The following is a 17,752-nucleotide window of genomic DNA, read 5'->3' on the forward strand; positions in this document are numbered from 1 at the left end:
TGTAAAAGTTTAACTATGCTGCTTGCTCCTACAGGCTTTTATCATCATACCAGTATATTGGTACTAGCAAAATATTAGATACAAAAAGATGAAACCTGATGGAAAAAATAATAAAGTTAGATTTGATATTTGTTTATTGCTTAGTGTACTTAGGGAGGTAGGAAAGGCAGAGAGCTTTGAAATTGCTAAATTTCTATGCTGTATTTTCTTCTGCTATTAGCCTGTATCACTTCCTGTAGCTGCTTCAAGCTAATTGTTGACTTTCTAGTTTTGTGAAGATGAAAGTGTTGAATAATCTAAGTATGTAGATTTTGAAAAAAGAATACAGAAAACATTTACATAAGAAAAATGTTTGCATGTAATCTCAATGTTATGATGTGACATATCATAATAAAGTATAAGAAGGCAAGTATTATTTAAATTTAATTTATTTTGAATCCCTATAGCAAATATACACTAAATAGATATCTGAAATATCCATTTTATACAGTACTGTCAGGATTGAGAGTTCTGTGTGCTGACTTGTGTAAGAAGTCAGAGTAGTAGAGTTCCAGCTATCTGCCTGCGTTCTGCAATTTTAGGTTACTTACTAAAATTAATGAGGGATTCTTAACCCGTGTGATGTCATAATATAAAGGAAAAAAAATTAAATGAAAAACATGATTACAACTATTATAGATAAGATTTTTGTGCTGGCCTAAGGAGAGTTTAGTAAACATTCCTATTAAGCTTAAAGCATATGATAAACCTTGAATCATCCTTTTATCATTCAGAGTGCATCAAATTATATCAATAGGAAACACTGGACATATCCTTGTTAAATTTGCAAGAATAGGCACCACAAATTTTAAGTGTTCTTATTTGCTAATTCTTGATACGAAAAACAATTTTTGTCTCTCCAACTAAAATGTTCTAGTTTTGAGATGAAAGACCTCACAATGCTAATGCTGTATGTTCTTCTTGCAAATTTGCCTGTTTACTGGTTATCAGAAACAGCAGAACAATTTGTCATTATCTGGTAGGTAAACTTTTTAAACTGTTAAACAAAGGACAAGTCCTTTCTGTGGAATAAGTAACTCCTACTTTAGTTTTAGAATTTATTTTAAAGCAGGAACATGACAAAATATGTGATTAAAGAATTCAACACCTATTACAGGAAACACCAAGTGCAGTTTCCAGTTTCACTTCCAAGAGTCCTTCCATGAGATATAAATATTTAAATTATTCAAATGTGGCTTGAACACTGTCAAATAAGGCAATGGAGCCTGCTAAAATATTTCTAATTAGTTTTCTCCAAAATAGTAATTACTTTGTAAACTGGTTAAAAGTTGAGAAATTGACATTTTCAGCAAATTTCAAGTACTGTAGAAATGATTTGGATGGGTTGCTTTTTGAAATGCCCGACTTTGATATCACTTGAGGAAATTTCCAAGTTGCACGCTGTTTCTGGCTAAAATGCAACGGAAAGTTGAAGGCTGGACCTCCCAGTACTTTACAGGATTATTGAAGAGGCTTATGCCACTGTATAATGCTTTCTTCTTTCTTCTTCCTGTTGGACAGAAGTCGTTCACTCCCAGTTTTGCAATGTGATTAGAATGAAGGAAGACTACCTGCAGCCAAGAAAGAACAGTAAAATAGAATAGTTCAGCATGTAAATGGGGAAAACACCTGAACTTTCCTTAGCAAACAGGTAGCTGAGGTTTGCTGTAAGAACAGCTGACTATTGATGGAGACTATTAATAAAATCAGGAATTAAAAACTTGTTTTAAGTGCTTAGATGATTTTTCCCACCAATCACAGTATCTTCCAACCCATAAAAGCAAACAAAAAGCATACATTTTGTATGTATGCTGAAAAATATTCCTTTTATTTGAAGTAAAATGGGAAGCAGAAAAGTTCTCTAAGCTTTGCCCTGTTCTGCATCCAGAAGTGAATGCCATTTTATGTGATTTTAATTGGTGTTCCAGATTTCAGGAAATAGAAGTATTTTGAAAACATCTTACTGCAGCATTTTTCTAGTTCAAAATACAAATACTGAAATTTTTTCAAAATTTAAATCTATTCATTTCAGTCTTGTAGAGAATTTTATTTGGAAATCTGTGGGTTTTTTTTCAGTGCAGGAAAGGAAAGCTTCCATCTGCCTAGCATGGAAACAGTAGCAAACGTTTTGCAAATATCTTTTCTGTGTGTATTATGTTTTCCTTTTTATTTTTCTTACTTATTCACTCTGTTTCTTGAGTTGATTTCATTTTCATAACTTGAGTTGTCAAAATGTCTAAATGACAGTTTGCTTTTGAATTATGACCCGAAGTGTGCTAAACAAATCATAATTCCCAAAGACTTCTATTAAGCTTAGCATATGACCTGCAGGTATTTCAGATCAGGTAATCCAGGAGGTACTTTCTTGAGCTTATTTTTTTCAAGATGGATTTCACGTATACTTGGTATGTTGGCAAAACTTCCATTTTCCACATCTTTGATTTTATTGTTCCCGAGGCCAAGCCTAGAAGCAATACAAGGAACATTTAATTGAAGATTGAGATTTACAATGGCATTCAAGGACATACTTATCTTAAAGACTAAAATTCATAAGAATACACAAAGGAAAAAGAACTGGGGAAGAATGATGAAATCTTGCCTTTGATAGAAACCACCATTGACCTAATAAATATTTTTTCATAATTTAATCTCCCTTTATAGGATACTAATTGATTAGATGTGAGCTAGTTTTAGCTGCAGATTTTCTTCTTAGTGTAAGAGTTGAAGATAAGCTTCAATGAATCTGCTTGTAAAATAAATCATGCCCTTTCACTGAGTAGTGCAGCTACAAAAAATATTCATTCATTGATAAAAAGGGTTTTAATGAAGAACCAAACAGTAGAAAATATTGTAAAGAGATAGTAGCTTACCGTCATATTTTTAAAATAAGCAGCACTACCATCTTTTCTACTTCCACATTTTTCTTATTTAGGCCTTAATTTGGCCTTTTTATGCAGAACTTCACTCTGTGTTGCTTGGAAGGTAATTCAGAAGTTGGCAGCTTAGACCAGTTTACTCTTTCCATTCATCCTTCAATTTGTTTTTTTTTCCTTTCTATCTTAATTATTTCAGAAATTGAAGTTGGTATTTAAAAGCCATTCCATAGCTCTTCTCTAGTAGTAGTTTCTATTGTGCAATGCAAAAGTCAGCATTGCTTGGCAGTATTTTCAGATTACTTAACTCAGGTTTAGAGAAATAACTTCCTACTTTTGTAATCAGATGTTATTCTTGACACATGCTTCTAAGAAGACATGTAACAATAACAAGGCCGATATTTTTAATATATATATGAAGCAAAAGTAAGTATTTATATCTAAATAAAGGTTGGTCTTATTTACAGCAGTTCTTACTGAAGTATTTACAAATCTGAATTCTCTTTTGTCATATTCATAAAAGAACTATTGAGTAAGAGGTCCTATTGAGTCTGACCTCTTGTGATCTAAAAGCATTCTGCTTGAAAATTTTACCTTTGAAGATCTTTATACCGGTTAAAGTCTTCAAGTTCAACTGCTGTGATCTTGTTGTCATCTAAGTGAAGTTCTAGTAGACTGGAGGGTAAATCTGATGAAAAACAAATGCACAGCATGAGAAAAATCAAATGATCTAACAGATTTTTGTTGGAATCTTTACTGTATTCTTAATAACTTCTTTCTTTTGTGTGGGGATGGGTGAAGAGTCTCGGATGAGATTGTCTCAAAGGAAGGAGTATTACATACAGTTATGTTACATTTTCAAAAAACAGAACACTTGTCAACATTGGTTTAAAATAGTGCTATTTTAGCTCTTAGTGAATGGTCTGTGAGGAAAGCTTTTGCAGTTCTCAGTAAAATGGATTATCAGGCATCTTCTTTTCCCTGCTGGGTAAACAGGGTGATTTCTCGTACAAATAACTCCAGAGCTGCCTATTCTGTGCTTCATGAATAGGCCAGAAGACAAAAGCCTTCAATACAATATCCTGTTAGTGAGGGTGAAAGAAGGCAGTCACAAGTTTGAATTTATAGGTTCATAGGTACATTAGGTTGGAAAGGACCTACAAGATCATCTAGTCCAACCATCTTCCTACCACCATCCTTATCCACTAAACCAAATCCCTTAGCACCTCATCTAAACGCTTCTTGAACAGCGCTAGGGATGGTGCCTCAACCACCTCCCTAGGCAGGCCATTCCAGTGCCTGACCACTCTTTCAGAGAAAAAAATGTTTCCATTTGCTGATGGAAATTTCCATTTGCTGATCTCACCTTTGATTTTACAAGCATCTGTCTAGTTTGCTTCCTGACAGCAAGCAAGACAACCTGCCTCTTTCTGTTCGTAGTACGGCTTCCCAGAGCTCTACTCCTATTATCGATTGTTGTAGCCTTAACTGAGACAGAAAATGAAGGGGCTGTGCTTTGCAATCTGTCTTTATTGACATGTTTTGGTCAGCGTTTTTTGGTTTATGTTCCAGTTTGCTGTTCCGGAATGCTGCTTCTGTCCAAGTTAGTATTAAGAGAGATTACTCAGATGTCCTCTTCAGATTTTGTTTTGTAAGTTATGGGTGTTTTTAATAGTTGTCTGCCATTGTACCATGTGCAGAAAGAAATATCTACGTTTCCACATGTGAAGAATGTCCTAATGATGGATTCCTGTTTATCTGAGCTCATGGATTTGAACTCATGCTGTATATTTCTACAGGTTATTTTTCCATAACAAAGAGAAAATCCGAATCATTTTGTATATATATTCTGATAAGTGGTAAGAGATGGTATTACTAGAAAAATGTCTTCTTTTGTGTGCTGGGGTAGTGCTACCGTAAGCGCTCAGGTAGTTTCTGATTCTGAATATCCCTTAAGAATTGATGTGAAAGCCCTGAAATAGCTGCTGCCACTTCATTTCCCATTGCTTCTCCTGACAAGTGTGTGTCCAAGATGGCAGTGGCAGGAAGGGACTGCCCCTGGAGCAAGGGAGCAGAGGTGGGTATGGAGGCGGAGACCTGGGTGTGCTGTGTGTGCATGCACATGGCTGCCTTGGAGATGTACCACTGGGTATTTCTCTACACCCAAGTGTAAGTAACAAGAAAAGCAAGAGAGGTAGGAGGTATGTATCTCAATGTATGAAATTTTTTATAATTATATTGATGTGAGAACATCCTGTTGAAAATTAAGCTGGTGAAGGCAAAATAGGTAAGGTAAAACAAAGCGTACCTTTAGGAATTGAAGTTAATTTAGCTTCTGCAATTCTTATATGATAGATATTGACTCCTTCAAAAGCCCCTGGCTCTATTCCATCATTGTTGAGAGGATTTGCACTCATTTCTGTCCAAGGGGGGAAAAGAAGAAAGTACTTATGGCATTAGGGATTTTGCGTATGTAAGACTAGGTTATAACTAACTGATTTCATTTTGTTAATGAATGCTAAAGTTTAAAAAATATATTTGTTTTTAACTTTGATTACCTGTTCCCATGGCTGGTAGTGCCAGCTTTTCAATGAGAAGAGGTTGTCTAGCTTGGCATGCAGGGTTACTGGAAACTTTATCTATGTGGCAATTTCGCATAGGATTTAAATGATGATGATACATTTAAATGGATCATCACAGATATCTCTTTAAGAAGAATTTCCACACTGAGGAAAAGTTCGAATGAAAATTGTATACGAGATACTAATTCCTTAGTGAATACTTCATCTTTCTGCTTAGGCTTACCCAGAACATGTAAAGACTTCATTCCTTTAAATGCATCCTTGGGGATTTTCTTAACCTTATTAGCATGAATTCGGAGCTCTGCTAAAGTTTTTGGTAGGTTTGTTGGGATCTCAGTTAGCTGGTTATGAGATAAATACAGTCGTCGCAACTTCTTGGTTGGTTGAAAGGCTTTTGGATGGATCTTGGTTATCTTATTGTTATTCAAAGCAAGTGCCTGTGACATGTGGGAAGACCAACACAAAGAAAGTTTATATTGGTATGTTATGATGATAAAGTCTTAAATTTGATGTATAGTTTAACAGTTAAATATTTTAGTTTTCTAAAATGCAAAACTCTAGCACAGAAACTTATTTAAATATATTGGTACTTTTTTTTTGTTAAAACATAACTGTTATATACTTTGGACATCTCAGTTTTGAAAAATCAAAAAGAACCTGGAAGTTGAAACATCAGCTGGAAGGTAGAGAAAAAAATTTTCAGACCTGACAAGATCCTAGTGGCAAGAATCAGTAAAACAAGATGTTTCTTTGAATCTTTTGTGGGATTGGATTAGAGTTATATTCTGCTTTGCTGTTGTTTCCTTAATGCAGACAAATTCCCAAAACTCAGAATTTCAACTTCTGTTTCAGTATTAGGTTGCAGAATATAAGTCAGGTTTTTAATCGTTCTTGAAACTTAATCTTTGTAAACAATCAATATACACCTGTAGATTTATATCTTGCTTGTCATAATCTTTCAGAATTTAATCATCTCTCAACTGTACAGTACATCAGTTTGTATTTGAACAGTTCTTAATTACTGTGTGCTTTTGTGTAAACTGCTACATGGCAGGTTATCTGATAATTACTTTGCATGTCAGATCACATCTCTGTTTCTATTTCTACATGTGTTTTTTTTTTCTTGGGTGGGAGGGAAGGAGTTGTTTGGCTTTTTTTTTTTTTTTTTCCCCTTCTTTGAGCTGTTGGGAATGTTTATTCTCCCTGGAGTTGTGAAAAGCCTGGAGCAAGACAGAATTAATCTTTTTTCCAGTGAAAATGGGAATAGCTTAAGGAAATAAACAGGAAATACTTCCTTCCTAATCCGTGTTGCCATCTGTGGCTTTGCTAAGGAGACTAGTGCTCAGGCATTTAGTACAAAATAAACTTTGCTTTGACTAAAAATTGCTTTAGGTCTTGCCACATAATCACAAAGTAACTGATGAAAAAATCAAAGCAACTTTGAGTTTCACTTATCCCATAATTAAGTGGTGACTCTAATATGTAATGTGGTGATTCCTGATGTATTCCAGTGACTGTCTCTGTCATTGGCAGTTTAGTTTGTTAGAGCTTTTATACTGAAAACAAACCCCAGTTATAAGTGTAAGGCCATTCTGCATCCAGACATCAGACTGTTGGGACACTGGAAACTTATTGTTCCAAACAATGAATCAGTATGAGTCTCACGTTTGGTTTCCTAATAATTAGGAAGCTCATAGATAAATGTTTACTTCCAGGACATTTTCTGCTCCTGCTCTAAACCAAATATGAATAAGAAGGATTCATCTGATGTTGTTTTAATGTGTACTTCCTGTCTTTCCAATGTGGAATAGATTTTCTTCTTATGTTTTGTGGGACAGATTTTTCATTTTTACAATAAAAATTTTGCAATTGTCAGCTGCTCCTTAGTACTGGATCTAGGGTGACATCTTGTGGAAGTTGTACTCCAAAACAGATTTAACCTTTTTGGGTCTCTGAGCCTATTTTATTCATTTTATTGCATACAGTGACTACCTTGGTTTATCTGTTGCTCCTGCTACTCATTTTGAAGTCTGTCCATGTGTATAAGCTTGAGCTTGTTAAAAAAGCATAGGAAAGCCCGTAACTTTTTTGGTAAATCAGTGCTTCTTTATTTTCTGTTCAGGTGAATTGGAAACCTCAGTTTCAGTGCTGTATATGTTAGTTGTACATCATCTGCTTTTGGAGATGCTCTCAGAGAACACAGATTGTGTTCTCCTGTGAGGAACTGAGCTCTTTAAAAGGTTGTTTAGCTGTAAAGCAGTACAAATACAAGAAGTGTTCTTGTATGTGCTTAGAATTGAATAAATCTTGAGGATTGTTTTGGTGATTTTTAACATGACTCTTACAACTCAAAGAAATTTGCTTGTTACTATGCCTGAGCAGTCAACTATGCAGACACGGAGCTGTATTTTTCAGTATAGTGTTGGAGAAGAAAAATACCACTTATATATTAAAAATATCAAGGTATTTAAGATTGCTAATAGGATTTCAAAATTAGAAAATAGCTGGCTTACATAAAGTGATACGAGTCCTTGGAGATCATTTTCCTTGACCTCTCTTATTTTGTTGTTTTGAAGGTCAATCATACGAGTATCTGGTGGAATGTTGCGTGGTATTGATGTCAAACCTATTACAGGATGTGAGAGAAACAGAAACATTACATGCCTATACGTATGTCCAAAGAAGTTAACTGCTATGTGAGAAAGAAAACACAGCCATAAAGCACAAGATAGAGGAGAATACTTTGATGATGGTTGGAACTAATTATATAAGAACAGATATAAAAAATGAGTGGAATAATCTCTTATTGATGAAAAGCTTACATAGGGTGCTCATTACGTGCTTCCAGAGCAGTTTGTTCTCAGACATGCAATAGCTGTTTTGTATTTGGGAACAAAGTTGTTCCTGTGGCTTGGCAAGATATCTCTCCGTGTTTGTTGGCTATGTTCTGCTCTGCCCTTGTATCTGTTGTAGCAGCCCAGTTGCTCACATTGCTGCGAGTTAATGTCAGGGCTGAGAAATGTGTTCTTGGTGTAATCAGCCAAGATAGTGTTTTAGCTTCCAGTACTTAGTTATCACTTACATAAATGCCCCAGTCCAGTTTGATTACAAAACTGCTCCACTTCATACCATCCGAGGTCCTGACTCAGTGGAAGAGACTAGCAAAGGGATGGCAGCTTGCTGATTTGTATTGCTTAATAATGGTGCATTTATAAACAAGGAAACAGAAAAAACACAAATGTGTTGACTCAATGGTTCTAAGGTAGGAAAAGATTGTGGGATTAAGTTCAGAATCCTGATCCTTGACTATCCTAAACTGTCAGAAAATTTAAACGAGCACTAATTCCAATTGGGTCAATTAATGATGATGCTTAGGGATTTTGATCATTAGGGATGGATATGTCTGTATAACAGTAACAGTGGCAGATTGGACTAGTATCTTATTGAACACAAACCTAAGATGGTTTGTTTCTTTGCATATCACTTCATGGAAGCAAAAGAAGCAGCAGAAAGAATGTTTATATTAACATTTTTATTATACTGTGATTGCTCTCTTAGTGGATTAAAAGTTGTGCAGATTATATATGTTTATTAGCCAAAAGAAGTACATAGTTAAATAGTTTTACAGGTACTTGTAGCAGATCCTTTCCATTCTGTGTTGTTACCAACAGGAGTCACTGTCAATGGGAAGTGGCTATAGCTATAGCACTGTATTAATTTTCTGAACTGCTGCACATTTATTTTGTACAAAGTCCTGTGCACAGCATAGTTGCTGATGCTTACAAGCCTGGTTGTAAAAAAGAAATGCAAGCTTATTTTGAAAATGACATTTAATAATATAGAATCATGGAATCATTAGATTGCAATGGACTCTTGAAGACCATCTAGTCTGACTCCTGCAATGAATGGGACACCCACAGCTCCATCAGATGCTCAGAGCCCCTCCAGCCTGACCTTGGGTGTTTCCAAGGACAGGGAGCCACCACCTCTCTGGGCAGCATGTGCCAGTGCCTCACTGCCCTCATTGTAAAATGCAAAACTTCTACCTTACTTCCAATCTAAATTTCCCCTCTTTTAATTTGAAACCATTTATCCTTGTTCTGTCACAACAGACCCTGATAGTGTCCCCTTCCTTCTTACAGCCCCTTTAAATTCTGACAGGCAGTTCTCAGGTCTCCCTGGAGCCTTTTCTCATCCAGACCAAACATCCCCAATACATGAAGGTGTGCAAATTATGGAGCTTGGAGAATTCATCCTTTAAAAAGACAATCTTGCAAAGGAGAATCAAACAGTCAGCAAGCACAGAGATTTATTCTTACCTAGATCAGAGCAATGGACAACTCTGACATAGCACTGGCATCCGAAAGGGCAGGTTGGGAATAGATCAAAAGGAATTAGAGGAATAATTGGTTCAGTGGTTGGAAACAGAGAATTGTCATCATCATCATCATCTTCTTCGTCTTCCATATCTTGGAGCATCATATCCTTTAGTGTAAAATATGAAGGACCAATGAGAGGTTTAGCGGAGCACAATGCCAAGAAGAGGAGGAGTGTGTATTCTTTCATGTTGTCTTAATCAAGGTAGATGATCTCTAATGGAAAAGTGAAAAAACCCAGATACGAGAAACAGTGAATGTGAAACAGAAAATAATAGTATTAAACTGTTTTTTTCACTTACTGCTACAATTAGTTGTCCAGAAAAATGTTTTGAACATTAGTATATAAAGGTTAAATAATATTTTAAATACTCTCTGAAGCACGATTGAAATCAGTAGTATAAAATTATTCATTACAAGAAAATAGTGGCTTTCACTTAAATTTTGGGCTTTAATTTCATATCAAAGCTGTTTTAGTTCAGTTTTCAAAATCGTTTCATTTACTTTAGGCTCTGAAATCAAGGGTTTAAAGAATGGAGCGTAATTTCTGTAGCAGATCTTAACTAGAATTTGAAATTGGATTTGTTGTAGTAATTTTAAATTAAAAATACTTTTAATTGGGCATAGGGGCATTTGTGTAATGCTTGTTTCTAGAAAACTGGGAGATGTTTATTTAGCAAACAGAATTATTACATCAGGATACTCCCAAAACACTACTTATTCTACTCTCTTGACACTTCTAATTAAACAATTCTTATTCTAATATTCATATATTAATCATTATTATCATATATATTCAATAGGAAAATCCAAAATTTTCTGGTCCTTCAGGCAGGAGACCATGAAGATATTTGATCACTCAGGGCTCCAAAGAGGAAAACTCCATGTCAGATAGCTACAATTACTTTTTGTTCTGATGTTCTTAGAAGAATGCTACCAAGGATTTCAGAAGTAGATTTATCTTTAGAAAAATGTGGGAAAAAGTTTTGCCATTCCAGCTGCTCATTCAGTTGTGCTTCTCTTGAGATGTATTTTTACCAGATTTCTTTTAGCCGTACCTGACTTTGAAAGCCAGGAGTCTGAATTGTCCAGTCTACTACATAATATTGCGTTACTAATGATGGTGATCCATAGTTCAAAGCTTTTGAATATTTTCTACATGTGCTGTTATTATTCTAAAAATGATTTTATTGGCCAAACTGACCTTTGCAATAGAGGTAGTAAGAACTGACACAATGTTTTGCAGTTGTCAGTGGAAGTACAGTAGTTATGGAATTTGTAAAGACTCTACAAGCAAGTAGCTGAAGTTTTACAGTCAGAACATCCAGTGCTACAGGGAAATTGCTCATCAGCTATGAGCAGTCGGGTTCTCTCTACTTCTGCAAAACTATACCAAGACTGAAACCAGTGCAGTCTAAATTGTCATTCTACTGCAAATCCTAATGATGTGGGTTAGAATTTCAGTGTTGTACTTACTTTTTTCTTTTCTGTAATTTCTTTGCCCTACAAGTAATGGTACATGTGAATTTGGTTGTATGATTTCAGAACCAGACTGTGCATGGTACAACATACCACAGTTGCATGTTGTTTCTTTGAGATTACAAAAAGTATTTTTAAGTTTTATTTGCAGATGTGAATGTGTTTCCATATGTAAGCTACGGCCTTGAAATTTCTCTGGAGTGTGTAGGAAGCCCTATGAGCGTAGTAGGTACCAGAAGTGAAGGAATTACTCTCATAGGATCACAGGTCAGTATGATGAAAACAATGGATCTCTTTTTGGGAGATATTAGCTGCTGCTCTGTAGTTGGTGATATTGGTATAGTATTTATGGAAGAAATAATTTGTCACCTTGAAATAGTTCATTAGCTGTTCATGCCTGAATGTTTTCAGTCTCATATGGGGATCAAATATAGCAAAAATTAGTCAAATGTTAGTAAATAGGAACTGATGAATTAATTGCCCCTCCAAGGTTTCTCTTTTGGATGAATTTCAGGGATTTATCACAAACAGTATATAAAGTGTTTTTTACGTATGCCATTATTTATTTTCTTTAAAATCTAAGCACAATTCAGGAAGAGGTTTGAATCTTATAGGTCATTGTGTAAAACAAAAGGGCAGTTGTGATTCTTACTATGCATATCCTGTTATAAAAAAGTTTTCTGGTTAGACTATCATGAACCTTTTAGGGAAGTACTAAATGAATGTCAGTTCTTGTTTAGTCATCTAATTATATACACCTAATTACTCATTGAGCTGTTTATAGCTGAAAATAACGTAGGCATTTTGTCATTAATCAATGACAATTTTGTCATTAAATTTTGTCATAGGAGTAGCATCACACTGATTTGTGCAATGGTGTTGACTTTCAGAGTTCTAGAATTTTGTCTTTTTTTATATACAAGATGATTTTGATGTTTCTTGTATATGGTTCTTAGCAATGTTAAAATGCTGTGTATTATATACACTATGCTTATGCAGCTGTATATGTTTCAGACTGTTAAAAATGATAAAGGCTAACAGTAAGTAGATTACTCAAAATGCACTCTTTTCAAAGAGAAGTTACTTCTTCCTAATGTCTGAAAACAAGCACAGCATACTTTATCTTGCCAGTTTAATATTTATCACAATCTAGTGGAGCGCTCTTTTGAGTATGGTAGATTTTACTCATTTAACTGTCTTTTAAAAGAAGATTCACAAATATCTATCCCATATTTTCTTTTCTGTTCTGCTTCAGTGCTCTTAGAATTCTATAGTTATACTTGCAATCCTATGCAATTTGTTCTCTGGAAAGCATTTCTGAATATAAACCAGTGTGGAGGTGAAGATAAGGAATCTGCAATTTTTTGTTTGGGGAGAGAAAACTGTTTTTATTTGGTTACACTTTTGGACTCTCTGGTCCTGTTAGTCTTCTGCTTCTTCATACAAAATGATGACCAAATTAATTTTCACACTTCTGGGTTGTTCTTATTCTTGGCTGGGTTTTCTAAGACAGGAGGTTAATCTGGTCTTCCTCTGGCTGCTTAGGATACTGACTGACCTCTGTGCTATGCTCAGTGCTGTGCAGTCTGTGTGGGTAAGATGCCAAGCTTCAGAGTGTTTATTGTATCTTGGGACACCCACTTTTTAAGTCTGTTAACTTTGAATGTATCATACCCAAGTATTAATTTTTCATATATGTTGTGACGTTGTTCTGGGTCTGGTTTTACAAAGTTGTCTCTTGAAACTACTTAAAAATCAGTTATAATGCTTGCACCTATAGCAAATGGATTGCATTTTTCCTTTCACATTAAAAAAAAAATTCATGATTTCTAACTATGAAAAGATCAAGGGCTGTGGCTGGAGTAATAGCCCATTTCAGCCCCTGAAAAATAGCTGTTGTTTACAAACACTTTTACAAAAGTAATGTTGTAATATACCACTGGCAAAATACATTAGTCTTGTGAGTTCAATCTCTTGAAGACAAGTCCCTTTGCAGAACGAAGCCTGGGATTGATTTTTATTTTTTTAAGCAAAGAGGAAAGGCCTTTGCCTGATTTGATCTTTCCATTTGGTTGTTAGGGGATTTTTAGAGCTTACTGACTTAGTAGCTAGCAGCAGCAACCAAGTTTGACAGCAGGGTGGCACTGGCTGAAGAACTGCATGGGATTTTATGGATGTTTTGTGTGTTTTTTTGTGTTGCTTTTTTCTTGGCTTTGCTTTTGACCAGTAAGTAGCTGTTGATAGGTCTCTGCAGGAATGCTTTGACTGTAGCACATTGCAAAGCACTTGTACAGACTTTCTGCATACTTAAAGAGTGACAGAATGAACAAAGCTAAAGCCTAAAATTCATGTTTGTAATTCTTTCTTTAAATCTTAATTATTTTACTGTAATTTGTGTTTTTTTTTTTTCTCTCTAAGAAAACACAGTTTATGAATGCAGCTTTCCTAATGGCATGCTGCTTTCTCTTCAGGATCGTTCTGCTTTAAGGCAAATTCTGTTTTCTTTTACCAGTTCTTTCACTCAAGCTGTTCACTGCTGATTGAACTCACTAAACCAGCAGAAAACTAATGTCATTTAAAAAGTAAAATCCAGCACATTCTTTCCAGGTGAACAAACAGAATCAGTCCAGGTGTCAAAGTCAGCACAAAGAAATGGGTGGGAACAGCATGGTTGGGGGAAGGAATGTTAACAAGGACACAGGGAAGAAGAGTGAGCTAATCATTTTTGACATGTGCCAGCTTCTTGATGGGCTCAGGTATTTTACTGAACACTTACTGTTGTTTAGACAGTGTCTGCCCTTCTCCATTCTCGTTTTTACCAACAGGAACGTTGTAGATGAGTTAAAATAAAAATGCAGTGAATTCAGGGTGGGCTCAACTGCTTATTCATTAAATATTTTTATAGCAGCCCTGCTTTTTCCTTTCGTTTCCTTCTGAATACCTTTTCACTGAACTATCAGCCACCTCACAGTGAAGTGAATGAATGCAGAGACTGCATCTTTATGTGCAGAGTGTGTAGGGATGCTGTAAGACTGCCTTATTTAACAATCCTTAATCACTGTGATAGTGCTTGGGACATGCTTGTTCTCACTAATCTGGTGATCAAAACATGAATTGCTGAATAGCACATGGAAGCTTTTAAACTTTTTCTGCTGCTAATTTAGGATAATATTTATTTATACTGAATTAAATGCAAATGATATCATAGTATGGGATATGATTAAAGCCTTTTACAGACTGCATGAGAAATTCCCACGTAAGTGTGCTACAGTTCTGTAACGTGAGAATACTAGACATGAGTAATGGAAGGAACAGCTTTTTGTGGGGGCAGAAGTAAGCTTGTTAGTGAGAGATGGACGGGCTCCTTGGCACTACTGCAAAGTGTTGCCTTTGCTGTCTTACCCCTTATGACACTGAAGCAGTTAACAGGTAAGGTTTTAACATGACAGAACTCTAAGTGGTATATTTAGAAAACACTTCTGTTAGCAGTGTAGGAAGGCACATTTCCTATAGTACTGATTCTGAAAAGGAAATGTTTAAGTGGCACGCTGGTGGTCTTGACAGAGTCAGAGAAAAATCCCCGTGTTCATTAATAACACAAATCATTGCACTGCACACAGACTTTGTCCAAAGAAAGGCAAGACTGTAGCTGTTTTGAAAGCTGTATTTAAAAATAGTTCTGGTTCTATTAGTCATTGTCCCATTCCGCAAATAAATCAGTTTCTGTTTAACTCTTTGTCTACTCCCTGCTGATCAATTTGCTTTAGAAAAGCAGGAGGCAATATTTTGGCCAGTGACATTGCTGAAAAAATGATTTTATTGAGAAACAGTCCAGTCTTGAAGCTATGTATTACAATAATTAATAGCTCATTTATAAAATAAGTTGTATTTAGTGAGTACTTACTTTTCATAGAAAACACTGCTTCACTCTTGCTATTAAACGTTCTCTAATAAGAGCATTTTTAACTTATTTTTGTTTGGAGAAGCTTATCACTTTAATATGTCATTTCAATTATTATTTTTTAATTAACAACAATGCTTTTCAAATACCTGATTTCAGATAGTTAATATTAAGTTGTAAACATTAGAACTGCTGTAAACATATGATAGAGTTTCAGAGATTGTAAAAACTGGAGAAAAATGCTTATTAGCAGTTGTTAAAAAGTTAGGAGAAGTCTTTAATAGTTAAATAGTTCACTGTAGTCGTTTTGCTTTGTAGCTCAGATGTAGTAATCACAGAATTATTTCAGTTGCAAAGTAGATTTTCAAATGTTCCATAAAGAAGTGTACTACTTATTCTGATTTAATTGATGTTAATCTGCACATAGTGATTAGCAATCTGTTGCTTAATTTCTTATTGCTATGCAAGTATAATAGGTATTCAAACTGGACATACCTTGCAAGTCTGTTAGTTCTTCCAGAAGCACTCTGATAATCCACCTGAGATCTTTTTGTTCAGTTATTTCATTTATAAAAAAAGAGAGGGAAAGGAAGTTAGACTGAGTGCTGTGAAGTGGAAAGTAGGTATAAAGAAAAATTCCACTTGCAAACTTCTTGATCCTCCTGGCACCCTGGGTGACACCCGAGTAAACTGCTGCTTCAGATTAGCCCATCTTAGTACTGAAGAATGATATTAAGGCAACTTGTTACCACTCATATGTTTTTCATCACTGCTTGTATTAGAGCCAAAACTTCTGGCTTAACTCTAGACGTCTAGTGGAAGACTTTGTAAAACCTGTAGTTTAATAATAGTTGACATCAGGCCACTGGAAGTACAGTGAGGTCCATTTCAGGTCATTCCTGCTATGGAATTGCATTTATTTATGACTGCATTAGCTGTTATTCTTCTCAAAGCGTACCACTAATAAAAGTGTGAGATTCCAACCAGTAGCCTATAGTAATGCATGTGCTGCCAAAGCCTTCTGAAAATACCAAATTGGTACTTTGCTGAGCAGTTAGATATGAGTACTGGTCATTCTTTCAGTACACTATGATCTATCTAGGAGAGATGGTTTCAAGAATGCAAAACGTAGGTCAAATTGTATTAATCAATGTATCTAATTCTACTGAACATGAGAAATTAAGCATATGCTTGGTTTAAAACACAGGCAGTATTTGCTGTGTTCTGTGACAATGATTGAAGCTGTGAGCTTTAAACAAAGTTTAAGGAGTTTCTGCTGAGTTATGTTGTTTGTGCTGACACACACGTTGCAGTGCTTCGAAATGGTTTGCCTTCTTTGCCTATTGTAGGCTGCCTACTCCTTTGTGCTTCAGAGGTTCATGACTGGGTTTACCAGAAGCATAAGTTTTTTTCACTTCTTGTCTTTGATTTTATAGTTTATAGTGTCTATCCAGTTCCATGCAGTTTGTGCACATTTGACTTCAACTGTTTCTTGGACTCCTTTCTGTGTCAAGACTATGGTCCTGCTGCAGAACTACAGCTTGGAGTTTTACTTTATCTAGGTTTAATATGTTGTTATTTGTGAAATGACAGTTTGTCACGTACTAGTTAATTTGTCTACTGTTATTTTCTTTGGGAAGAAATAGATATTATACCAAAACTTAAAACATGGGTGCAATCATATCAAACAAGATAGGAGTTGTGTTACTTCTAGCATTGTTTTTCAGGTCCAGTACAATAGGTGAATCATGATAAAGTTTCTCCCTATCGCTGTTCCCAAAGAATGAAATTACAGTTTAAAGAGTAATCACATTCCCACATGGAAATCTGAGAGATGGTCTTTAAGTCTATTGAAATCTCAGATTGCATGTATCTGCACTCTCTTGCCTGCATTTAGTAACCGAAGCTTCCTAACCAAATACTCTTGTGATTTGAAGACATTGGTTTGGATGCACTTGAGCAAATTTGTACTAAATTGCTATTTAAACCTCCAAAGTCATTTTGGCTCTTTAATGGAAGAGAGGGTGCTCTGAGGGTTGTGATATGAATGCACTGGTTTCTTCTTTTTCACTTCTTTCAGCAGAAAAATGTTGAGTCAACAGTTTCAGTTGATTCTAGCTTTGCTGAAACCCTCCAATGTTCCTGGTGCTTAGCAACAGCTCAGTTTTGATAGATGCTTTTAAATAAAATTCTCTTTTCAGTCTTTTGATGGTAGAAACACGCCTATGTGTTTGAATTTCACCATAGCCATACTGATGAAACTGGCAGGTAGAGTAGTATCTGGAAGAAATATCACCATCCAGTCTTACAATAGATAGAAATAACTATTGCTTCCATTGATGTGCTTATGTTCTTGTAATGAAACTGTGTAGTGTCTCAAAACATAAGTTCAGTATTTTTATTACAGATATAGTTGCATTCTCAAACAAAATATTCAAAAATCACCCTTTCAGGTCACAGGAGTACGAAATTCTGGTATTTAGATGTCGGCTGTTGATAGCA

General features: G+C 35.4%; 2 protein-coding genes across 3 annotated transcripts in view; one reads left to right on the top strand and one right to left on the bottom strand.

Moving 5' to 3' along the window:
* CENPP (centromere protein P) overlaps nucleotides 1-17,752 on the top strand; it is a 112,072-nt gene that overhangs the window by 48,364 nt on the left and 45,956 nt on the right. The gene's annotated exons all lie outside the window — the stretch shown is intronic.
* ASPN (asporin) lies at nucleotides 411-16,014 on the bottom strand. Of its 2 annotated transcripts, none has more exons than XM_065749292.1 (8): nucleotides 15,746-16,014; nucleotides 9,814-10,086; nucleotides 8,008-8,120; nucleotides 5,718-5,931; nucleotides 5,221-5,331; nucleotides 3,507-3,600; nucleotides 2,365-2,503; nucleotides 411-1,610 (listed from the first exon to the last, which is right to left on the bottom strand). In XM_065749292.1, the coding sequence occupies exons 2-8, from the start codon at nucleotides 10,058-10,060 to the stop codon at nucleotides 1,413-1,415; spliced, it is 1,116 nt and encodes a 371-aa protein (XP_065605364.1). In that variant the 5' UTR covers nucleotides 10,061-10,086; nucleotides 15,746-16,014; the 3' UTR covers nucleotides 411-1,412. The 2 variants fall into 2 exon arrangements, with proteins under 2 accessions (XP_065605364.1, XP_065605365.1); XM_065749293.1 differs by having other exon boundaries at nucleotides 9,814-9,979; nucleotides 15,746-16,013.

Source organism: Cyrtonyx montezumae, unplaced genomic scaffold, assembly GCF_038088225.1.
Source record: "Cyrtonyx montezumae isolate F1298 unplaced genomic scaffold, pur_monq_1.0 scaffold_6, whole genome shotgun sequence".
NCBI lineage: Eukaryota > Metazoa > Chordata > Aves > Galliformes > Odontophoridae > Cyrtonyx > Cyrtonyx montezumae.